Source organism: Sesamum indicum, linkage group LG3 (assembly GCF_026168435.1).
Source record: "Sesamum indicum cultivar Baizhima isolate 11 linkage group LG3, ASM2616843v1, whole genome shotgun sequence".
Taxonomy (NCBI): domain Eukaryota; kingdom Viridiplantae; phylum Streptophyta; class Magnoliopsida; order Lamiales; family Pedaliaceae; genus Sesamum; species Sesamum indicum.
Window position 1 is genome coordinate 19,247,151 of NC_142659.1, and position 25,580 is coordinate 19,272,730.

Below are 25,580 nucleotides of genomic sequence, written 5' to 3' on the forward strand. Positions count from 1 at the left end.
CCCGTCGATTCGCCGGCGACCGGACGACCCACGATCGCGAATTGGTACCATTGGATTCGTCTCCTCATTGTTGTTCTAATGGGACTAGTCTCATCCATTTTCATCAACTAGGTGCAAAGATCCATCGTTTTGAAGATCTCGGTCGTCGTCCGCCACGACTGCACCTTCTGCCGGCGTTTTCTCCTTCGTTTGAATGAACCACCGGCTCGGAAGACCATCGTTGAACGCCTCTCGTTCTAGCGAATCTTTTGAGACCAGTCCCATCGATTTTGGTCACCTCTGTGAAAAGATCCGACAAAAGCCGTCCTCCGCCTTTGCGATGGTCGCACGCTCGATTCTCCACCGTATGACAGCGGGTTTCAAGCAGAGAACCACCACTGAACTCGCCCTATAATGGCGGGCCTTCCTCTCTGATCAGGAGTGGCCACTGGAGCCTCGATGGAGTCAGCTTCCTTGGAAGCTAACACGGTCAACTCAGCCAACTCGACTGAGTTGACTTACCCGATCATGCAACAGGAATAGCAACAACGCAAACAGCTGACGTGGATTTTTAATCCACGTCAGTTAGTTTTTTTTTTTTAATTTTTATTTGGGTGCCACGTATGCGCCATGTCTACGCCACATCAACTTCTCTAGCCAATCACGATCCAGCCCCCAATTTAAAAAGTCACGTGCCTCGCATGTGACTTTTTCCGGCGACCCACGCATTTTTCCGACCAAATTTGTACTAAAATTAAGATTTTTCAGTTTTACGGGACCAAAATGAAATCCTAGTAACTTACTGGACTAAAACGAGAATGGCATATAGTTAAGAGACTAAAATTACCTAAAACCCTTAACTAGAATTTTCATTGGTTATTTGAAAAATTGTTCTTCATTTTGTCGTACTTCAGCTCTGCGGTCCCATTCCCTTATATCCAACACCTCTATATGCGGACAAGATGATGTCCTTATTGATATAGCCATTATCACACAAACAAAATTACCCACGAGTTTAATGAAGAAATTGTATCAAATGTGAAGTTTACCCCATTTCTTTTCAACACATGTATTGAGATTTTCTTTAGATTAAAACCATTTACAAATTAGTACTGTTAATATGTTAGGACTGCTGATGGCATCCTGTAATATAGACTGCCAGCAACACTACCTTCTCATCTCGTGAGTATGTAGATAAATTGCATGTTTAAATTGCAAACACCAACATATTGACAGTGATATCTTCTCCGCCTCTGGGACCCTAACATCAATTAATGTATGTTCCATCAAAGACCCAGTGATAATAATTTGAAACCATACATGATTATTTCATTTTCAATGGTTTGACTCCGAAATTCTATAAACTGATATTAAAAGTAATAATAACGTCACCAATAACAATTAATCACAATTAGAATCGTTTGGGCTACATTAAGCCGAATACAATTTGTTTTTTTAGAATATAATAAGGGTTGTAACACCTGAATTTGAACTCAAGACAGTCTTCTTTAACAAGGAGAGTGATGTCAACTCAACTAATTGATCAATAGTAGCACAGTGCAATTATTGCCATCATCCTAAAATTGTTTCAAGATTTACATTGTTTAAAGATATCCATTTATACCAAACGTACATTAAAAAGAAATAATTATGATCTCCTCAAAGCAGGAGTAGAAGTTGTTGGGGAAAAACACAAAAACAGGTACACGAGTGCAAGTATAGTAATTTGGTTTGAAGTGTAGAATATTAAAATAGGGAAAAAAGTAGTGACAACCAAATTATGTAATGGTAAGTAGGTGAAAATTATCTTTGATTGCATTTGAATTGATGGATTTGAAGTTAAAGTTCAAAATTTCTGATGGTAAGTCCTTTAGACTTGTTTGGTTTTTATATTACAATGGATGATATCGCTAGAGAGAAGCACGACGTATTGCACGTAATTCATATTATCTCAATAAAATTATTATATTATAATAATATAAACTAATTGTCTTTCTTATTTTTCTTCTTTTTTTTTTCCCTAAATTTGTATATCTAAAAATAAAATTTTAAAAAAATAATTTTGATATCATATAATATGCGGGCCCAAGAAGACGTGAAGATCAGATAATTAAAGCTGGGTAGAGGTTTCAGAAGTGTATGCGGCCCCAGGGGAGAAGGAACCTCTGCCTAAGCTCCCTAGCATGGTTCTTGAGGGAACTGTGCTGTAATGAAGGACAACATATTTCCGTAGAAGAAGATGAGTCGACACCCACCGGGGTGCCCAGGTGGCCGCACATGCAGATGGCAGAAGAGCATTTACCCACATGGAGGCAGGAGGGCCACGTAATCGCTGACTCGGCCCAAAAATTTAGGACGAACTCGAACATCTTTAGGAATTTGGGGTAATTCTATGTGAAGGCGCATATCCCTCAACAGAAGCAATTTTTAGGATTTTTCTCCAAATTCTCTAAAGACCTATCCAGGATAACTGTCTACCCGAATCCCAAGGGAGCTATACTTCTTCAAAGAAAAGGGGACTACGACTGTAAAAACAAGCATCGTCCTTTTGGTAATGGTTAACGAATTTCTACAGCACATATACACACATAGCACTCATCTTTATGATCACTTGCTATTATACCATCCTATATCGCTCTATTTCTACGCAATTTCTATTTTTCATAATAGTTTATTTGGGCGTCGGAGTGCTTAATGTATTTTTGCAGGTTCTAGTTTCAAGATTTGTGAAAAAGAAGGCCAAAAGATGTCAAGTCGAATACAACCGCAAAGAGCAACTTTTTGCTCGCATTAAGTGGCGGCATTTGCAAAAAAATACCAAACTAAGATGTGAGATCAATAGAAGCACAAAATAATGGAATGGTGAAGCAGAAGGCTATTGATGCCTCAAGGGAAGACACTCCTGCTTTGCAGGTGGTACCAGGAGCACCTGTGGCCCCAGCGTATTGTGCATTTGGAGGTTCTCTTAGCCCCACCAAACCAGTGGATTCCCGTACAATAATACCTCATCAGACACTTTCTTGAGGAGGTTGTCCCCGCGGTTGTTGGAGACCATGCAACAGATGATTGACTTGGTAGTACGAGTGCAGCTGCCAGCCATACCTCAAGTGCCTCTCGCCGCTGAAGGGAGATATGCCCCCCACCCCCCAAAGTGCCACTAGGCCACCCCCTCAAAGAGCAAAGACTACACCTCAACCACAAGAAGAGATCCTGCATCGATAGGTAGCTCATCTAGAGTGTTTGCACAAGGTACTTCAGGATATACAATATCGAAAGTTGGGTGTTCAGTTGGAGGAGCAAGGTGGCATCCTTTTCAATGAGGAAGTCATGGCTAATGAGCTTCCTCCCAACTGCAGAACCCCGACTATAGCGGAGTAGAATTCGTGAATGCAACTCTCTTACATCATTATACTGATGGGATAAAATGTCAGGTTCTTGTCACCACATTCTCCTAAGTGGCCCAGCAATGATTTAACCAATTTCACCTTGGCTCAATCAGGAGCTTTCAGGTGTTCCGTTCTCTATTCCTACACCAATTTGCCAGCAGTAAACGGCAGAAGATGGCTTTGAGCCTCTTCGCTATCCGATAGAAGGAATCAGAGCCTTTGAGGGACTACTTGCAACACTTCAATACCGTCGTTTTGGAGGTCCCTCGACAACCCTAAAAGTTAAAGGCAACACATTTTCCCAGGGGTTGTTAGATAAAAATCCCTGGCCAAGAAACCAGCTTCAGATGTTAACAACCTCTTGGCGTGAATGAAAAAGTACATCAACATGGAAGAAGCTCAATGTAACACCCCTTACTTTTTATATTAATATTAGTATCGTTTCTAACAAATTAATTTAATATTATACCCTTAAGATTTTTTTCCGCATATTCCTAGTAAAGGTTAATTACTGAGAGTTATTTGAGCTAATTTATATAAAAAAAATAAATTATATGAGACTTGGTTGTTTATTTTTTTAGAGTTAGACATTAGAAATTAAATAGAAAATATGTTCTGGGGTATTATTCAGAAGTATCAAAATTATTAGGGATTAAACTAAAATCTTATAAAGTTTTTGCGATTAAATTAAAACAAAAGTTGTGATGACCTCTGTACATATTACCAAATCGAACACCGTCAAGAAGAAAAAAATAATAATAACAAAATGTAATACAAGACATGACAAGGAATTTATGGAGCAATAAAACTATTGGTGAACTCCCATTTCGAAAAATAAAGGAGTGTTTGCGAAACTTTTTACTTTTAGAAAAGTAATTTTTGTAAAAAAATATTAAAAGTTGTAGCAAAATCAAAAGTTAATAGTGTTTGTAAAAAAGTGCAAAACAGATAAACTAAATTGAATAGTGCTTCGGGAAAATCACTTATACACAAACTTAATTTATTAAAGACCATTTTATCTTCATGTCATAAGAATATTCAATTTTTGCATATATTTGTACTTATTGTTTGTCAATAATAATTATCTTCTCATAAATAATAAATTTTATTTCGATTAGTATATTTCATATTTAAATTTGTAAAAATATTAATAAAAAAGTGAATGTTTTATTTAATAATGTTCATACTAAGTAATATAACTATTGATTCACACAGAATAATTGAACTTTTATGATTGAAAAAAATTAATTAATCATAGCCACTTAGTTTATATTAGTTAATGATATAGGAATAATAAAATTAGACAATATAGCAAATAAAACAACAAAAATCTGAAATATTAAATATGTGAATTAAAGTATAAATTTGATTATTATTAAATTATTCAAATTATTTAAAAATTTCAACAAACTTTAGATATCATCTTAAAAAGAAATTAAAAATAATAAAATTGAATTAGAATTATTATATAAATGTAAAGTAGGAAAAAATAAAATTGAATTTGTTCACAAAAAAACCAAAACAACTATAAGCACCCTTAATATGCTTCTAACTTTAACGTTTTTCTTGACAGTTTTAGAAGCAGAAATCGGCATCTCAAATACCATAAAAGTGTTTTTTAAGAGATAAAAATTGAAAAGCGATTCTCCTAAACTGTCCTAAATCCCGTTTCTTATTTAAGTGCAAAGGTGCACTCTAAATCATCATGCTTTAAAGCAAGAAAGGGAGACTAATATCTTGTTCAAGAAGTGCATATCTCTCTAAAACAAGACCGACCAGAGATACGGCCAACAAAATATAATTGCTCCTTCAACAAAACAAAGGCCACAGAATTCCTTGACAGTCTTAAAAAATTCCAGTCCTGGGCATATAATAAATGATAAGTTACCAATATTACTATCCCTTTAACTATACCACCTTCTCCTGCAGTAAATTTATAATAAATCAATGAAGGATAATAATAAATTTTCCATCAGCATCATGCAAACAAATCCATTATCACATCATGCAAACAAATTCCATGAGTTTTACATAAACAAACACCACCATTTATAATTTCTTGAATCATAGAAAATCTACTTATAACATCGCCAAAATTTAGGAAAAAACAATGTAATCATCCCTTATTTATCGTATTCAAATAGACACAAATACTCCAGACACTTATTCTAAAAAAAATACATTAGCCCCATTCCGATGACCAGTCAGAATGCACCAAAATCATGAGCTCTTAATACTTCCCGGTCCAACTTAACACAGGTATGCTCTGAAACTATTTTGAGCATTGAAAGTGACGAGCAAAACAAAGTACTATAAAAATCTGATTCTTTCTCATTTGTTAGTTTTTGTTCATTTGTACAAATGATAAATGTGTCCTTATCTGCCAGATTACATTGCATCTATAACAAAAATTCTACATTTGTTTCCATCTCGTTGAAAGCCTTCTATTTACCACATGGATGCAGATTACTCTTTTAACCAAGCTCATGAATATCACACACTATACATCTTCCTGCAGACAAATCTCAACTCTTGGAAAGAGAAGACACATCCCTCTCTACATGGAAAAGGCAAAAAGTAGTGATTGATGAGGTCACATAACTAGAGGTGCAGCCTGCTCAACAGGCTGCTGCGGGGGCACCATGTCACCAGCAACAGCATGTCTCCTCTGCCGCTCCCGTAGGTAAAGAACGGTAAGGAGGCAGAGGAAAAGCGTCAGAATTGTTGCATTTCCTTCCTCCATTATCACATCCTCCACCCAAGCCTCCACTTTCGGATAAACTTCAGGAAGTGAGTCGATCATATCAACCTACACCCAATGAAGTTAATAAACAAATATCAGGCAGATCCAAAGAACTACCATCCTTAATGTTCAAATTTCCTCTAAAATAAACCACACAACCCACAATGCTGAAAAAAGGTCAAATTCATTAGAGAAAAACAAAAGCCGCTGCGTATTCACACATATCACATGTATGCAAACATTGGAACTGTAAACTTTAGTTAGCCCCAGCATTGTCATAAAAATACTGGACTAACTCAAGTAGCATCACCATAGTCTCTTAAGGTAAACTGTTTCAAATTGGGACCCAAATTCGTAGTCTCAGCAAAAACTAAAAAACTAAAGTTCTGTTTCACAGATATGTTTGTAAGCTATGTCATTACATCAAACAGTTCTGTCCAGAAAGGGGAAAAATAAGAAAGGTTCTTTCTGCTCATATGGCATGAGGGCATTTAGCCAGTAAATATCAGTTTTACTACAAATAGACAACATGATCATGACAAATAGGAATCTCCCTTGCAAAGAGTTTAACATCCATAATATTAGAACTGGCAATATAAGGGCCTGTTTGATATAGATTATCATTCTGATTAGTTTCAAAGTCGAAAGCATTACTAGTTTGACACTGAGCCACAATTAAAAAGAACTCTTCCAAGACTCGAATATTAAGAAATAAAAATCATAACAGATAATTGAGAAAAGGCAAAATCATGATTTAACCAAAATGCATTAAAAACTAAAAATGTAGCAGGATAGGGAAAATTTGAGAGAATATAGGTCAGTAAACTGTCATTTTATCTGATAAAAAATGACTTCAAGAAATTGAATTAATCACAATTAATTAAAGATGAAATATGATCTCAATGAAGCAGCCCCTAAAATCATGGCAAACCCTGTCCCCGGAATATATTTGGCAAGTCCAGAAGGTAAATTATCCATATCCTTTCACAGATAAAGGTTCACCCCCTCATCACAAAATAAAAATATAGAAACAAAGTAACACAAGGAAAGAGTTGAGGTGAACCTTCAGACATCACCTCCAACTTACACACAGAAACTCATGCGAAGCAGAGTATCTTTCTCCAAACATCAGACATAGAACAAGGGAAAAATGTCGAACCAATTCCATCATGTCATACCACATTTTCAAGCATTAAACAAAGAAACATAAAGGCATATTCACCTAAAAGTAACACAGACAAAAACTAACAGATGCAACACAAGAAGATACACTCACAAGGAAACTGTTGGCATAATTTCTTCGTAACCACAAGCTGGCAAGGGCTAGTGATACAGGTAACTTTGCAGCAGGATCAACTGCTAGGGCTTGATCATAGTAACGTTTGGCAAGGTGTAGATCCAATGGTAGCCCTTGCCCATGCTCATGCATGTATCCAAGGTTGAACATGGCTTGCGCATTGGACTGGGATTTAGCATGCATGTATGCCTCAGCTGCACGATCATAATCACGTTCTGTCCCCTACATAGTAGAAGAGCAAGAGAAGTTAAGTGTAGATGAACTCTTCAACAGCAATGTCTGAAAAAGGTTTATCATCAGAACAAGAAGCTTATGTGTTTCACATCATCAACGAAGGAAACCATATCAAGGACATATTTAGAATGGTCAATGCAGGTAACATACCCGACCATAGTAATATGCATCTCCTATCAGCAAAGCAGCATGTTCATTACCCTGCTCAGAAGCTTTCCACCACAAGGCATGCACACGCTGATGCCTCTCAGCATCAGTGCAGAGTCCAGACTCCCCCATGCACATGCTACGTTCCCCATATTTGTCAAGAATCCAGGCAGCATTACTTTGTGCCACCTCATACCCTATCTCTGCCATTCTTGAATACAAAAGGAATGACTTGCCAATATCACCTTTCAGATATGCCTCTAATGCCCATCTAGACAAGGAACTCCATGGTCCACGCTCCGCCACTAGTTTATATAGTGCTGTTGCCTAAAATGAAGTGAACCAAATGATCAGCAGATTGATGAATAATATATCCTTAAAATATCAAAATTCATAAAAGGCAAAATGCCAAGCACCAATCAGGATTAACAGAACACCCCACCAAAAATAGGAAGCAATGAGATAGAAAGAACAATCTGAAGATGAAAACAATCAGAGTGACATCTTGCAATAAGTTAATGATACAAACATACTATCCACAATTGTCCAAGCAGAGAGTTGGGCTAAAAGGGCAGCCCATAATTAATCACTCAGAGTGATAGAAAATATTCAAGTATGAGCAATGGTAATTTTTCATTTTTGAGAAAAGCTATGAGAATAAGAAAATACAGACTTACCATAGGCAGATTTTTCTTGAGCCCCACTCCAGTATGAAACATCTTTGCTAATTGGTAGAATGCTTTTGGTTGGCCTGCATTAGCAGCCAGCGCAAAGTAGTTGGTCGCTATTTTCAAGTCCCGCTTCACCCCAAGTCCCTTGAGATACATCACCCCCAGGTTGTAGAACCCACCAGGTTCTTCATTGTCGGCAGCTTTCTCAAAGTATTCTTTTGCCTGTGACAGAATAGATATCATCAGGCCATGCTTAACATGTCATACCATTTTAAAGACTGGAATATCTGAAAAATATAGAGGAAAAGAAATAGTGAGAAAAAAATAACATAGTACATGGAAAATTAATAGAGAACCAAAGAGCAAGAAAGAAGCAGGGAGAGGAAAGGTAACCAATATGAGCCAAAAGAAAATGATACCTTAGTGTAGTTCTTTTTCTCCACTCCATAACCCTTTACATATAAATATCCCATGCCATTGTAGGCTGAATAAAGTTCTTGTCGCGATGCAAGCGTAAGCCATTCTAGAGCCTTAGAATAGTTCCTTTCAACCCCAGCACCTCTTGCATATATCTCTCCAAGAAGTTCCATTGCCCTAGCCTCACCCTTCTCTACTGCCTTCGAGAACCACCGCAGTGCCTTACCATGATCACGCCTCAGACCTCTCAAACCAAAGTAATAAAATATTCCAATTTTATACATAGCTCCTGCATTCCCTTTTTGTGCCTGGTATTCCAGAATCTGGAAATCTTCATCCTCCTCACCTCTGGACTTTCTAAGAGCTTCTTTATTCTCCTCTGCACCATTGTGGATTCTAATTGGTTCAATCACAGGTGAATCTTTTGAGATAAGGAAACTATTCACCGCCACCTCTGCCAATTCAGCATACAGCTTAACTGCTTTGTCATGCATCTGCACCAAAAAAACATAGATCAACAACATGACAAATACATCAAACAATTAGCTCCTTATGAATTTGTTTCAATAGCTCTTTCCTGCCTTGGACTCAGCAGAATAGTCACCAAGTAGTAAGTAGTTATTTGATTTAAGTATCTTTCTTTCCTTTTTCCCTCTTCTCTCCATAATCTTGTCTCATTCATTATTTGCTTTCTTCCTTAAGAGCTAAATCCTGTTTCCATCAATGGATAACTAGCTCCATGACTTAATTCCTGCATGTCCTTAAGCTTTGTCAAACAAATTTTTCAAATGAAAAGTAAGATCTATTCAATTATAAATTCTACTTTATCTAATGACTCCATTGGCAGATAAAAAAATGTGAATATTTGATAGAACCAATTGCAGAAATGTAATTAACAAGGATTCTCCATTTTACAGGGAGAATACAACTGAATACATTCTTACTTTGGGGCAAAGCAAAGATCTATATGCTTCCAAGTTCCACAACCTATAGATAGGACGACTTCAAAGTAATTTGTTATCCCGTCACAGCAAGACAACTTATCCGAACTTCTCCAGTTCGAAGAATAGTTAAAATTTGTTTATCCATCGTCAAGTGATAACAACTATGGAACTATAGCAATAGACATGGGCTTACTTATTTTAATACTATATTGAAAAATTGCAAAACCCATGTGTTTTTCAAACCTTTACAAAATTAAGACAAGTCTTTACTTCAAGTAACTTCTTGCCATGTCTCATTTTTTATTTTTTCAAAAATTGCTTGGGCTTGTTACTAAGTAACAACCCCAAGCAATTTTCCTTTTTTTTTCTCTTTTAGCTCATAATTTTTTTTAAACTGGTTATCTAATAATTGGATAATAGATTTTTAATCATATAAATAAATAACATTTGATAATATACCTTTAATTATGTAAATAAAGAACTAGTTATAATATAAATAAATAAATATTATCAAATTACTAAATAACTGGTTTTAAAAAATTAACTTAAAAGCAAAAACTTAAAGAAGAAAAAAAGAGAAAATTGCTAGGAGAGTCCAAGAGTGGCAACTCCAAATCTTACTTGGAGACTCGGAGTAACAACTCCAAATCATTCTTAAAAAATAAAAAATGGCAAGCCGTTACTTGAAATGACGACTTGCCTTAATTTTGTAAAAGTTTGAAAACCACGTGGGGGTTGCAATTTCGTATATAATATTAGACACGCCAATGCAGTAAATCTATCTCAAGAACAGATATTCTAAACATTGATTTTGCAATCACCTTTGTCTTTCACATTTCTAAAATCTCATGTGTGCATCAGCACCTAAAAACAGAAAAGAAAATGTATCATAGTACTCCCCGACCTAGTCTTCTTAAAACCTTTTATGAGTACAAATAAGAACCATTATGTGATATGTAGAATTTATGCTCCACCCAAAATAGAACCTTTTCTCATAAGCAATAACCCAGTTTAAGTAATGATGTGACCAGTGTCCCTGAATAACTCTCATGATTACCTTACAAGGGAAAAATGTAAAGATACCAAATCTTCATTTTTCAATTCTGACTCAATTTTTTTGGCAATAAAGTAGCATAATCCAAATTGAGGAGACCCTCAATCGGGACATAAAAATATCTAACAAGATATAACATGAGACTTGTAAGGCAATATATCTCCAATTAATACCGTGATTATTTGATAATTTCTTGTCATTAATCATTGTACATATTACTTGATCCTCAATTCAATATCTATGGTATTCTATTTCATGCATGTAAAAGACACAAGGGTAAATTATGCCTAATTAGGGGCACATTTGTTAACTCATACAATATGGTTTGTATTTGTTGATGTGTGTAGAACAAGGTTATTAAAGGTGAGCAATAACAGAACACTCATGCCTAGTGCCTTTTTGGACAAGTCACGGTTCTTGAATATCATACACACCTTGGCTACACCTAGTGCACCTGATCAAGAGAGGTGGTTCCTGACCTTTGACCATCTCTGCCTTCTTCCTTTCATTTTTCCTATCCTCTTCCTTCATGATATTTTCCTTATCTTCGCTCTTCCTCTTGTTCTTTTTCCATAATTCTCCCCTCTATTCATGTTAGTCTTCTTCTTCAGCACCAGACATGCCAAATGGATTAAAGATATGGGTCTTTCCTCGTCTTCTTTTTTCTTTCTTCTTCATTTCTTCATTTCTGTTTTCAGTTTTGGCTTTTTCTTCATTTTTTGGCCAAAGTCAGTTGCAACTTGAACACTCCATAAATATGTCAAGAAATCTACTAAAATACTCAAAACATTCTATAGTTGAGTGATAAAATCTACAGATTTTCAATAACAATGTTCCAAAACAAGTGGAATTTTCTGCCTTAATTATACTCCGATAGCAATTTCCAAAATATGATGCAAATGTGCTGAGACTAAGAAAATTTCGGGGATTAAGTAGTCAACTAATATACCTACACTATTTATTAAGTGGGAGTATCATAGAATAACTACCTTGGTATGCATCTTAAGGTATTGACTAAATTAACTCCATATGAAGAGAAATATCTCTAAAATTTTGTCATACCTCTCTCTTTTATAATGTATTGGATATTTAGGCTCTCTATTTTTCCTCCAACCTATAACTCTTCATTTTTCTCCAACTTTACTTCATTATATTTTTTTCTAAAACCATATTTTTCAAATAACTAACTCAAACAAGAGCAACTGAATAATGAAACAAATACTTATGACACAAAACTAAGTACCTCTTTTTAATTTAATGCGGCACACACATCTAATCTGTCACTACTGCTAGTTGTATTTATGTACTAAAATTCATGAAATTTATCTCTTTAAGTGTTAGATTTATTATATTACATGAATAATATACAATGTGAACATGTATATTTTGAGCCTTATAACAATAAAGCCACGGGCAAGCGCTTTGTGTGTCGGCACTCATGATACTTTAGTGCCTCGATGTACCTTGGCATTTAAAAACTTGGTTTAGATTAATCAACACTAAAAAGCAATTTGCATTTCATCCTCAGCCAAGTTCCTTGTCCGCTGTAAATGAAATTATAATCTATATTTCACTTCCCAAATGTAGTGCTTCATAATTTCTGAACGAATATCATTTATGGAAAGCACAACCTCATATCAACTTCAACACAAGAGTTATGAGCACATCAAAATAAATTCAGTTTTCCCAATAATGGCTGCTTCTAATGTCTCATATTCCATGGCTGTCTAAATTGTGAAATACTCTATTCAAGGTTAGCATCAGGAAATAAAACAATTTTCATACATGACACTCGTCACACTCCTAGAATTATTAAGGGCACACCACCAGGAGAAAAGACATTTCAATCTCCTTAGATTACAGGGGAAAAAAAACAATCTCCGATAACGAAAGGCAACCAATGCAAAAGTAATTATGCTGATGACACCATACTATGCTCGCAAAGAATTAAGCAATTAACTTAACGTCCACAAACTTACTTCTTGCCGATAGAAAGTGTAAGCTAGGGCCATCTTCGACTGCATATTCCCACCTTGTGCCGCAAAGTAATGATGCAAAAACGCCTTCCCTTCACTCCTTTCCCTCCCAATTCCCATACTAAACAAAAATCCCATCACCGACTGCCCGTGTGGCTGGCCCACCGCGGCCGCCGCCTCGATCTCGGCCACCGCCTCTTCCATAACCCTGAAATCCCCTCTGCTCGCCGCCTCCACCATCTTTCTCACCCCATTGTAATAAATAACCTCATTATCATCACTTGGATTAGGGTTTTTGAAATTCAGATCAGGTTCGAAGAGTGGGGACCAGGAACCCGGGTCGAGGACAGAGTCAGGCTTTGATTCGGACTCCGGAAAGTCGTCGAAATCGGCGACGTCTTCGGCCGGGGAGGGGTGATTGGGTACGGCGGCAGGGTCGGACAAGTCGTCTTGGGAGAAAACAAGGACGAAGGGGCGTGCGAGAGATGGACGGGGTAGAAGGGCTAGAAGCAGTAGAGCGCAGCTCAGATGGTGGATTCCCCGTTGGAGCATTTCCGGCCTCAGACTTGTACACTTCTCGCTCTCGAATTTGTTCGTCGCCGAAATCGAAAATGGCGACCGACATGAGATCAGACTTATATGTAATGTTTCTGCCACGTCAATGGCGACACATCCACCATTTGGAATTTGCCACGTCAACAGTTGGAGTTATTTTAGGGATAATTATTTTACAAAAAAAATTAAAAAATTAACTCAGTCATCTCAAGCTAAAATTTTTTAGTAGAAATTACTAAAAATTCGAAAGATTGTCATAATAAATTAATTAATTTAAATATTAAAAACTTTTCACTGTATACTTTTTAAAAATAAATTAATTATATATATATTTTTAACCCAAATTTGGTTAAAAATACAAATATAAGACATACTTATTTTATATTTTATCTTGATTTGTTCATGTTGCATATTTTAATTTTATAAAAAATCGATAATATATATAATAAAAAATATATATTTATATATTACCATATCAGTATGATATCATGTCCTAATTTTTTTATATTTTTCATATCACTGTGTCCATATCCGTGTCCATGCTTTGTAAAAAACATCTAATCAAATTAATGGGTATTTTCAATACTAACTACTCATCATTTAATACCGTCATATTAATTACAAGGGAGAAGATCTATATATCAATAGAATTTTTCTTTTTTGATATACATTGGTAAAAATTATTAACTTATAAAGATAAAAATATAATTTATTATATAGGAAGCATACACTAAACATATAGAACCCACCACACCATATAATTTACAACACTACTATAAATATTAAAATATTAATTTTTTATGCAAGTGACTATTCATTGATTGAGACCCCATTTTCTTGAAAGGAGCACCACATTCTGAAATAGCAATTCACCTGGTGCTCAATATTGTCGAGGTAAAATTCTCTATTTTATCTCTTAGTAGAAAAATCTTAACCATATCATTCTTCATTTGTTCATTGGGTTTCATAATGTCATGTACATGTTTAAGTATGTTCGGCGGCGAAGTCAGAAATTTGACTTAGTCCTGTCAAAATTTTATAAATATTGCAAACTTATTCAAAAAATAAATTATTATAATTTATGATTACAAGTTAAAATATATATTGTGAGATAAATACAACTAATTCCTATCACTATTACTCCGAGAATGGGGGCAAATTGAAAAATCAAAAACTATATTTATATCAATTATAATCATAAATTTCATAAATAATTTTTATGTTTAAACCTGTTTATTTGTTCTGAGATATTTAGATTAAATAATATAAAGAAAATATAAATATAAAAGTAATAGAAATTCTGGGTATATTACAACCCGATGTTGAGAAAATCACGAAATTGAACAAACTTTTTTTGTACAAGAGAAATTGTGATTTTCTTTTCCTTATACAACAGCCGCTCGCGTGTTAATGAGAAAGATTAGATGACAATTTATATTTTCTTGTACAAACATGACTTGGGCTACAATAAATTTATTTTGATTTTTCTCCTTATGCACATCCGATTTTTACGTCTTAATTTTATTTATTTATTTGAATATATTAATTAATGGGCTAAAAACATACAATAATTGATGGGCTTATGAAAAAAAGTTCAAGAGCTTAGTCTAAGCTAAGCCATGTCAAATAAGCCAACTTTACATATATATCTTATTAAAAAAAAAAACCCTAATGGACGTATAGCCCAAAATGTAGCCCAAGGCCAAGCCCACTCGGGCTCGCCCCTAATTATGTTTCCACGCATGGAAGAATAATGTATGTTGGTCGACATTCTTGTCGTGGAATCAATGAGTGGAAACTTTTGGAGTAGTGTTAGGAGGAATCATCCTACAAGTTTGAAAAATTTCGCATGGAATATGACCGCATCTATTGAGAAAATTGGACAAAATGCTTTTTTAGTATCGGTAGAATTTGTTTTGATACCACAACTATGCACGTGTGGCTTTTAATTTCATAAAATTTATAATCACATTTGTTCATATTTGTTGGACACATGAGCGAAACATTTGAGAACTGTGAACTTCTTGCAGTTGAATGCCATCCTCAACTTATGCCTAAAGTTATCGTAGTAGATGATTATGTGGAAAGTCGGGATGAAGACGTGGTTGTTGTTTTACAAGAGAATAATGAAAAACAAGTCGATGGCACTGACATAGAGGATTCAGAAACACAACATGCTTATGTTGCTTCTAGCATGGTGGTTCGTGAAGGAGAAAGAGAAAGATATGGCTTCTAATGGACTATTAGGGACTGCCTTTAAGAACTCACAGACCCATGCATAGTCTATCTTTGAGCAGGCTTGAGTTACCGCATCAGAATAGAGAGGCTTTCCGACCCCATAGGCCATCGCACTGAGGCTATCTTCCATCCAATACTCAACCGGTAGATTGTGGAGCTTAACCCAAACTGGCATGAGTTGGTGTTGCTGCCTTTGCAACATCATTCTTGGTTTCACTTTTGCAACAAATAGGTTGCCGGCCCTGGAATATCCAAGGGCTGCCCTCAATAGCCTCCTTCATTGCCGCCACCAACTTAAACCCAAAGAAATAAAACCCGACCGACGGTGCCACCACCGATCGTAACCCGGTCCATGTATTGCGTACATACGCCTTAAGAGGAGGGAAGTACAATTTTGGACAAACAAAATAGCCTATCGCAGTAACATGCCACTGTCTAGCCCCTTTTTCTACCATTACTGACTATCGTAACACTATTCTCAACCTCAGTAACCACATACCTCGTCGAAGCCCTCAACAAAGGATCGATTCGTATAAGAGGTATCCAACTTCACCGAACCACGCCAATAAATATCTCTGAAGTATCACGCGGACCACAATCAATCATCTTTTATGTTCAAACTCACTTTGTTCTTAATAAATTTCTTTCCAGTTTTAGCATTTCAACTTATACTAAAGATATAACATTAACATTATTCAATATCATTATTGTATGTGTGACTTCAGTTTGCATGCAACACAACAAAAGGAAAGCATGGAAAAAATATACATTTTAATATTACTTTAGTTTTCATTGAACTAAGTTTTCATTAATATATTTATGAAATAGACAATATTTTATTATTTTTTTTACATGATCCATTGAGGGACAAAAGAGAAATAAGTTTTGGAAAGTAAACTATATTACTTCTTATTCGAAATCTTTCATTTAAAATAATATGAACATTTCAAATATTAAAAATGACATTTTAATTTTAACAATTTTTTAAGTTAAGTTAAAGTTGCAAAACTAATATTTCTCATTATTTTTATCTTTTCAAGAAATTAACTGAGATACATAAAATTTTGGGTAAATTACAACGATCTCCCCTAAGATCGACATAATTACGAATACCTTCTCGTTGTTTGAAAACTTATCAATATCCCCCTTATTGTAACGGTTGTTAAAAAATTAACTCAACCTGTTAGGTTTTTATCCATTTTGCGGTGAACTAACCAAAACGCCCTTGTGGATTAAAAATAATAATCTTATTTTATTTTTTAAATTTTTTGATCTTTTTATGGACTAATGGATAATTTTTTTAAAAAAATCATCCACCAAATTCGATTTTTTTATAAGTTTTAATTTTTCTTAAAAAAGTAAAATATATAGTGAGGATAAAGTTGACAATTTCATCCTCCGTTCAAGAATCATATAATTTCATCAAACATCAAGGGGGTATTTATAATTTTCAAACAATAAAAATATTAGTAATTATGACAAACCTCAAAAGAAGTCGTTGTAATTTACCCTAAAATTTTCAAACCTATTCGTACTTTTATAATAGTATATATATATTTTCTGAAGTATATATTTCTAAAATACATATTTTCTAAAGTATATATTTTCTAAAGATGTTGATAAGAGGTATATATTTTCTAAAGTACATGCATCAAGAGATGTAAAACTTAATTAGGAATATTCACACAGTTATATATATAATATAATATAATATATATAGATATAGATATAAATATTATTCTTAAAAATATATTTTTAATATTTTAAAAAGAGTAAATCAAGTCTAGTTCCTCCAACCCCTGGACCAAATCTGTAACGAGTTGGCTCCCATGTAAATAAATAAATAAAATAACAAAAAAAAATTGAATTTTGGCAAACCTACCCAAATTTGACCCATTGTCATCCCTAAGGGTGTGTTTAGTTGGGCAAGAAAATAGAAGTATAAGAGAAATGGAAGTAAAAATAAATGTATAAAAAATAATTTTGTGTTTGATTGGGGAAAGAGATGTCGGTGAAGTAAAACTCGATGTACATGAAATCCTTCCGGAGTCTAAATTTTTTTCCATCCAAAATTGAGCAAAAAAATGAAAGTATAAGGCCCAAAAGACAAAAAACTTCAATTTTTATTTTTATTTACTCTATTACTCATATATATCTATATATATAATTTTCCTCCATAATTATTTTTGGTATCAACAAAGGCACTGATGTTTTTGAACTCGAATTATTTAGTTGACATTGTTAGCAATTTTTATCTTATTTAAACTAACAGTTTAAAATAAATAAATAATACTCATTTTGATGAATATTTTTATTAATAAAAAATATTCTTATTTTTATTTGATAAAATATTTTTATTTATAAAGTTTTAAAACATTTTATATACCAAAATTATATTAGTATAATATTAATTTATTTATTTTCTAAAACAAAATGAAGAGAATGGTTATTCAGTAAAATTACAAAATTAGTCTTTTTTTCTCAATCTGTTTTCCTTGTACCGAACAAGAGAAAATATTTGAAATTTACTTTATTTCCAATAATTCCAAACAACATGAAGGAAAATTCTAATTCATAGGCTTTAGTAGCAGGTTTGTTTATGCTGTAGCAGTACGCAGGAAATGCAATTATAAACAGGATCTCTTCCGTATCTGAGAACACATTACCATGAAAAAATGCAAGCACACAAGCAATATACGCGGCAAAAATGCAAGACGAGGAGGAAATAATACTAGCGAACGTGTAATTTATCATCCCGAAAGAAAATGGGACAACTTAATAGGGTAGGCAAGAGTTGCAGTTCAAGATGTTTATTAGTTTCACTCAACCTACATAAGAAAGTAGTTGGCCAAATCCAAGTTGGAACCAAGAGATCGACGATATTGTTAAGATAGACATTTGTTGTTATTTACCATAAAAGGCGAAAAATATACCCTACTCAGCTGAAAACTCAAACAACATGCTGTGCTTGTATGTCCCGCCTGGTTGAACAACAACAGACGGAAAGTTTGGTTGGTTGATGGCATTAGGAAATCCCTGCGTCTCTAGACACGCAGCAGATTGCTTTCCATATTGGACACCACCTTTACCGACGATTCCATTTACATAGTTTGCAGTGTAAAACTGCATACCAGGAGCGTTGGTCCATAAATTCAGGGTTCTTGAGCTAGTTGGATCCTTCAATTTCGCAGCATGCTTCAGGCCTGATTTTTCGTCTCCACAGTCAAGCACGTAATTATGGTCATATCCAAGGCCGACCTCCTGGATGCGACTACCAATCTTACTTTCAGTGGTGAAGTCAAATGGAGTGCCTTTAACAGGCATGATCTCACCAGTAGGGACGGTGTTCTGATCTACAGGAGTGATATGATTTGCCCATATCTGAATCGTATGGTCAAGAATGCTCCCTGAATCATGACCTGCTAAGTTCCAGTAAGTGTGTTGCGCTAAACTGATCGGTGTTGGCTTATTTTCTGGCACGCCTTCCATGTCAAGTCTCATTGTTGTCTTAGAAGTAAGGGTATAAGTTGCAGTGAAAGAAACATCACCTGGATAGCCTGGTTTTGACAATCAAAATAAGAGGTCATAATATACATGTATGACATCAGAAAGACCTAGTGTCCTTGTGCTAATAAGTGATGTAATTGAGTACCTTCTTCTCCATCACGACTACGATATTTAAAGGTAATAGATGGATTATCGCCCTGCTTATATTCAGCAACTTCCCAGATGACCTTATCATATCCCTTGTGCCCGCCTTTAGGGACATAAGTTCGGAAGAGGTCAGATAAAAAGTAAAGATAGTTGAAAATTCTCAGGTACATCATGCACTATTAGAAAAATGCATAAGCATGCTTTTCGAAGATGCAGCTTTTTCTTCTTATTTTTCAGTGCATCTTAGTCAACAGTAAAGCAAAATGCATCTCCACCTTCTTTGAGCAAGTGTAAGGAACAAATAACAGTTCAACAGTCAAGAAGATATTACATTTTTATAGAAAACAGAAGCAGTGAAGAAGAGGGGATTGGAGCGGATAAGACAAAGCAATGGAGATATAGAATTCTGATAAGAGATAATCCACTTAGATAAGAGTCATCATGTGAAAATGACAAAAGAAAGGACCTCAGAGAAAAAGATGCTCACTCGAGTATTCACACTTCATAGTGAAACATCACACTATTCATGCATGCAAACAAAGCACTGCCTAGACAGCATGAGAAACTAACTGGTTGTGCAAAGTCATTCGATTATAGGTAAAGAGGCTCGCATTGATTTTAAAACTTACAAACCTTTTTCCTAGAAGTAAAGACCAATTTCCAATATATAAGCCAAATTAACTCCTAGATCTGAGCTCTTGTCGGTAACACGAGGTAGTAATGGCACATAGGCTTGGCAGCTGGGACACTAAAACACTGGGAATTATAGTGATTAAAGATAGGAAAGACTTTCAAGAAGAAACAAGATAGTGCAGGTTTAAGAAAAAGACAGAGTACATTGTTTCAAGAAGTGAACATTATTCTCAGTTTATTTCTTGCCTTAATTTTCAGCTTTAGTAAAAAGTTGGAAGACCATATTCTCAGTTCTTGAAGCAGTCTAAAACATTAAAAGAAGTTTCCCCACAATGTTTTGCAGCATCATCAAAGATATTCCGCTTGGGTGATTCAGGCAGCTGTTCATTGTGGTTGCTTGACCATTCTTTTCTCAAACGAACTTCACCAATCCACACCAAAGATGCATAAGAACCATACAACACTACGACGTGAATAAAGTAACCGTAAGAACCCTGATCAAATTAGTGAGATATTTTCATGAGTAGGAAAAAGACTCAAGAAGACAAATCAATTTCCTTCCACTAATTACATGCAAAAGAAATTTTTACTTCTGAAATCCTCAACTCTTTTCATTTTTACTACATATGATACGACAAAGGGAAACTGATGCAAAGTCAAAATGTAGATCACCAAAGATCCAAGAAACATTACACCCACAATCAAGAAAACTTTATTGCCTAAATGACATGAATACATAATAAAGATTTCACAAAATATATACTAAAGGATTTCAGAAAATCTTCAGTAGTATACCATGGAGACTGTTTGGTGGCTTGTTGATAGGCAAAGCGTACTCCACACCATTGAGTGTGAACTTCCCATCTTTGATCCTGTTTGCCACTCTACCCACAATGCATCCAAAATAAGGAGCAGCACCTTTCTGCACACAAAGCACTCAAAACATATTACAAAATTATAGAACAAACAGATCCTTAAAAAGGCATAAATCCTTCACAGCAACCCCAAGATTCAATGTTTCCATCGTTAGAACACAAAATCAAGGCTAAATTCAAAATGGGTTTTTAACACTATTTAACTGTAGAACTATCACTCACCATATATGGCTCAAGAGTGTCAAATCCAAGAACAACATCAGCCAATTTCCCTTCAAAAATGAGTAAATAAACAATCATATAAGCATATTTACACTTAAATCCAAAGAGAGGGAGAGAACTTGTTGATGAATGCGGTAGATAATTTTACCATCTTTGTCTGGCACAAGCAAGGAGGTGATGGTGCAACCATAATTGGAGACTTTGACTTGCATGGTGCCATTGTTGAGTTCAAAGATCTTCGCCTCAGCCATTGAATTGCTGACAAACTTTCCCTTTTTGTTTCTCAATGGTCCCTTGTCGAAAGAGATAGAAATGGAGGAGAGGGAGGGGATGGGGTTGTAGTTTTTGTAGTGCGTCAGCAATGGGCCAAAGGGATTTAACAGATAAGAACGGTGTTAAGATCTGATTAATTTCTTGATTTGGAGTTTGGCGTCCCGCATCCTCTCCTTAAATTTGTTATCTACTATTACGAGGTCAATTACACTTTTCAAACAAATCAGTCACGTTTACCACTACATAAATTTTATAATTAATAATTATATTCATCACAATAATTAATTTTTTCTATAAAATGCAATTAATTACGTCATTCATTTAATATAAATTAAAAATTTAATCAAATTTATCAATAATTTTAAAGGTAAATTAATTAACACCCCCTAAATTTACGTCCAAATATATAAACACACCATGTCTTTACGAAATTACATGGTAAACCCCCTCATGGGTGTTAGGATATGATTGGTACCAGAAAATACGTTAGGAATGGAATAAAAGTTTTTAAACTTATTTCAAATACATGTGATACGTATCAAAAATTTGGCCATGCCACACGAATTGAAGAATTTTTTAGAGTGATGTGTACGGATGTGTTAGCAAGTTATATGACATGTCCTCCCAACCGTATGGTGACGTGTTCGGTTGAAATGGGCATAATTCTTGGGTCTGTCAGTTCAGTAAAGTAATAAGTAAGTTTTTTCCTGCTGATGGACTTTATCCATCCTGCTGGTGGGCCCTTATTCATCCTGTTGATAAGCCAACTAGACTAGTATGTCTAGCTTGTGGCCTTAGCCTAATAATTTGAGGAATACCAACATCTTTATATGCATTTACCAAATTATAAGTTATTAACATCTTTATATGCATTTACCAAATATTACTAATAAGTATAAATATTATATAATAACATATATACTATATATTGTTGTATTCTATATTTTTTATATATATGTTAAATATGTAAATAATAAGTATTTATTTAAAACTTTAAATATATGAAAACATCCAACAATGTATATTATAAATTTATAATTAATTTAATAGTTTTAAATAATATTTCTTATGTATTGAGACATTGCCTAACTATTCTTTTTCTTAATTTTTAAATTTCATAATTTACAAAAAATATAAATAATATTTAAAAAGTTTTGATTTAATTATTTTTTCATTCATTTGGTATATGAAATATAAGAATGATATACAAAAATCACTTCGTTACTACTTTTATCCCATTTCTAAGTTTATTCTTTTCCCTCTAAATTCATTCTTACATACCAATCACCCCCTTAATATAATGTATCCTATGGGATTTTTGTTTAAACTTTTATCACTGAATAAAGGCATACATGTAATTATAATTACAACCTCAAAAAGTATAACTGTAATTTTTCAAACGACAAAAATTTTATATATTTAAACATATTCTTAAAGGGTGATAATGTAATTTAACTTAATTTTAAACAACAAAAAGTACATTCAAAGGAAGCAATATCCTATAATACTTCAATTTTAGCACTTTATTAAGATTTAAGGGCCGTTTACTTCTGCATGCACGAAAAATGTTGTTTAGGACCTGAATGGATTATTTGTAGTGATGCCCCCAACATAAATTCTTCCAAGCCTAACTGTCAATTCAGCCCAAATCTAAAACAAATGGGCAGCCTCCAAACCACTCAACCCAACAGGCTCAAACCTTGTTGGGCCAAGCATAATTTCTAGGCAACAAGAGCTTCAGGTCTATCCGCCAGTTTAACTACCCTACTGATGCGCAATACCCACAAACAGGGCCCATATCGACCACTACTGTTAAAATAGATAACTAGAAGGCTAATTAAGTTGGTTGTTTTATAATTTATTCATCAAACTTTTTTAAGTAATATTGAATAAAGATGAATGAAATGCATATTTGGCCAACTTTGTTGTGTATTTAATTGCTTTATAATTATTATAACTACATGTAATGGAAAAAGCCCTTAGGAAACTAATCAATGAAGTGTGCATATGATGGAACTCATGAATCCAACTTATGAAGGCTGGTTTGAAACATTTCAAGTCGAGAGTCTCAAGAAAGGGTATCAAGTGTTCTATTAAAATTTACACTAATGAATATATCCATATGATGAGTATCGCATTTTATTGGCAAAAAGTTGTCAAGTCGACTAAACTGATTCGCAAGGAGTTGTCATATGGAAGTCCAAGTGGCATATCTGCATGACTTGAACTTCTCGGTTCCAATAGGGAATTAACCCTTAAACTTGAAGATTCACAGTAGCCTCCTGCGTGGAATGGTTGTATCTTGGTCTTGAGAAAAGTGATTCTGTTTCTAGGTGGTCACTATAAGCCAGGTTCCAATTGTGTCGAACCAAGTAGGGTGGCTAGTGAGCTCCAGGGTAGGATTCATCGTCTATCATGAGATGATAACAATCTCTTGTGTTTTCTGTATTGTGTCTAACCCCATTAAGATTGTAGCCACAACTGTCGGTCAAATAGAAAAAGGTGTTTTCAATGCGGATTTAAGGAGTGACACGAATTAGAGTTAATACACAGATGTCTGGTCCAAAATGAGAATCGATATTTAATTCAATTTCCTAAACTAAGACTATAGATGGATGATGAAAGAATCGTATTTGTATGCACTTGGGAAATAACAGTTCATGCTATCTTCACATATTCTCTACTGCTATAAATTGTTGCTAGACGACTATCCATGGTAACAGATACTTTTAGATTAAATGTTAATTAGAAATAATTAATTAAACATGATTTAATTAATCTAGTGTAAAATGTTTACCAATTAAATTGTGTATTGACACAATCAAAGTCTCGTTGAAGGTAATATGGAGTTACACACAAATCACTATGAATATAATAAAATCAATTAATGAATTAATTTTAGAATAAATACATAAATTTGAAATGTTCAAATTAATTCTAGAGAGTTAAATGAGGGATAAATGCATTTTTGGTCCTCAAATATAGTCACTAATGCGATTTTGGTCCTCAAACAATTTAAGGTTGTAATTTTGATCCTCAAACTTTAACTTTTTTTGCACTTTTGTCCCTTTCATTAATTTTTCCGTTAAACTTAATGAAAATTTGATTTAAAGTAGAAAAACTGCTATTTTCCTCCCATTTTGTGATGTTTTCAAACTGTAATCCAATACATCAATTTTTTTTATTTTTCTTCAAACTTTAAAAGAGAATAAACCAAAAAAAATAAATTTATGCAACAAATTTTCTAAAACGTTTGATTTAGAACTGGTAAGCACTTGGAGCTTCCAACCTGAATTCCGTGGAAGCAAATCCATAGGTATGGTGTGGATGAAGTTGATGAGATTTCCAGTAATCTCTGCATGGAAAAAATGAAGAAATGAAGAACGTTTGTAGTCGGTGTTCAAATTTGGGACCCTAAATCCCAATTAATTTTTAATTCCTTTTTGTTTTTGAATCTAGCCACATTTAGTATTTGTTCTAATAAGTGCTGAATGACTGGAAAAAGGGATTTGATCACTTTGGTTTAATTATTTATAATTTTATTTTTTATCGATTTTGATTTTTTGGACCATACTGTACCTTTTAGTGGCATTAAAGCCCGATTCAACATTTTGTGGCTTGGTTGGATCCATGTGTTTTAACATGATAAATTATGGTGTAAATGTATATATGGCATGTTTTTTAATATGTGATGTTATAAATGCAATGTGAATTTATTTATGTGATAAATAAATTAAGATAATCACAAATACTGTTATACAATTAATTATATTTTGTTGGGTTCGAGGCATGTGGGCCTTTTTATTTCTCTTTTCCTATCGTTTTTAGTCTTGAAATAATAAGGCGTTTTTTCCTTTCTCCATTATACTTCCCCAACTTCTAATTAGAGTTTCTATAGTTCTGTGAGTGTAGCATTGAGGTGGAGTTTTATTTTTTAAAAAGTATAAAGAAGGCCTAATTCATGAGACGGATTCCAAAGTAGGTTCATAGATACGAAGCCCGTTCATGGATACGAAGCCCACAAGGAGGAGCCATAAGAGGAATGGAGAGCTCTCCTGGAGCATTCTAGCAAAAGACCTCCGGGATGTGCAGCACCGACTCCTTAGAGTCTCGTTAGAGGAACATGGAGGTATCCCTTTCAATGAAGCAGTCTTGGCACTCTACCAATTGCCGACTGTACGAATGTATTAAACATTAAAAAACTAGAAAATGGCACTCTTCATATTTACAAAAGGCGATTAATGACACCTCTACACCAATTCTTTGTTAAGTCGAAAATTCC

The 25,580-nt window shown here is 34.4% G+C and overlaps 2 protein-coding genes across 2 annotated transcripts; both read right to left on the bottom strand.

Annotated features, from left to right (window-relative positions):
* Positions 1-5,673: 5,673 nt before the first annotated feature.
* Positions 5,674-13,467, bottom strand: EBS5 (HCP-like superfamily protein). The gene is made up of 6 exons (XM_011074697.3): positions 12,852-13,467; positions 8,877-9,368; positions 8,464-8,679; positions 7,790-8,113; positions 7,385-7,627; positions 5,674-6,174 (listed from the first exon to the last, which is right to left on the bottom strand). The coding sequence occupies exons 1-6, from the start codon at positions 13,398-13,400 to the stop codon at positions 5,959-5,961; spliced, it is 2,040 nt and encodes a 679-aa protein (XP_011072999.2). The 5' UTR covers positions 13,401-13,467; the 3' UTR covers positions 5,674-5,958.
* A 4,895-nt stretch (positions 13,468-18,362) lies between these two features.
* LOC105158072 (Galactose mutarotase-like superfamily protein) lies at positions 18,363-21,399 on the bottom strand. Its single transcript, XM_011074698.3, has 5 exons — positions 21,174-21,399; positions 21,026-21,075; positions 20,724-20,850; positions 19,294-19,398; positions 18,363-19,198 (listed from the first exon to the last, which is right to left on the bottom strand). The coding sequence occupies exons 1-5, from the start codon at positions 21,274-21,276 to the stop codon at positions 18,576-18,578; spliced, it is 1,008 nt and encodes a 335-aa protein (XP_011073000.1). The 5' UTR covers positions 21,277-21,399; the 3' UTR covers positions 18,363-18,575.
* Positions 21,400-25,580: the final 4,181 nt, after the last annotated feature.

What these genes read in the sequence shown, in the direction of transcription:
- EBS5 (XM_011074697.3), bottom strand. Translation starts at nt 13,400, where the DNA reads ATGCTCCAACGGGGAATCCACCATCTGAGCTGCGCTCTACTGCTTCTA. An exon ending in ACACTTTCTATCGGCAAGAA is followed by an intron (nt 9,369 to 12,851) that starts GTAAGTTTGTGG and finishes TTTTTGGTGCAG; the next exon opens with ATGCATGACAAAGCAGTTAA. An exon ending in ATTATGCCAACAGTTTCCTT is followed by an intron (nt 6,175 to 7,384) that starts GTGAGTGTATCT and finishes CATTGGGTGTAG; the next exon opens with GTTGATATGATCGACTCACT.
- LOC105158072 (XM_011074698.3), bottom strand. Translation starts at nt 21,276, where the DNA reads ATGGCTGAGGCGAAGATCTTTGAACTCAACAATGGCACCATGCAAGTC. An exon ending in GCTTGTGCCAGACAAAGATG is followed by an intron (nt 21,076 to 21,173) that starts GTAAAATTATCT and finishes TCATTTTTGAAG; the next exon opens with GGAAATTGGCTGATGTTGTT. An exon ending in GCCACCAAACAGTCTCCATG is followed by an intron (nt 19,399 to 20,723) that starts GTATACTACTGA and finishes ATGTCCCTAAAG; the next exon opens with GCGGGCACAAGGGATATGAT.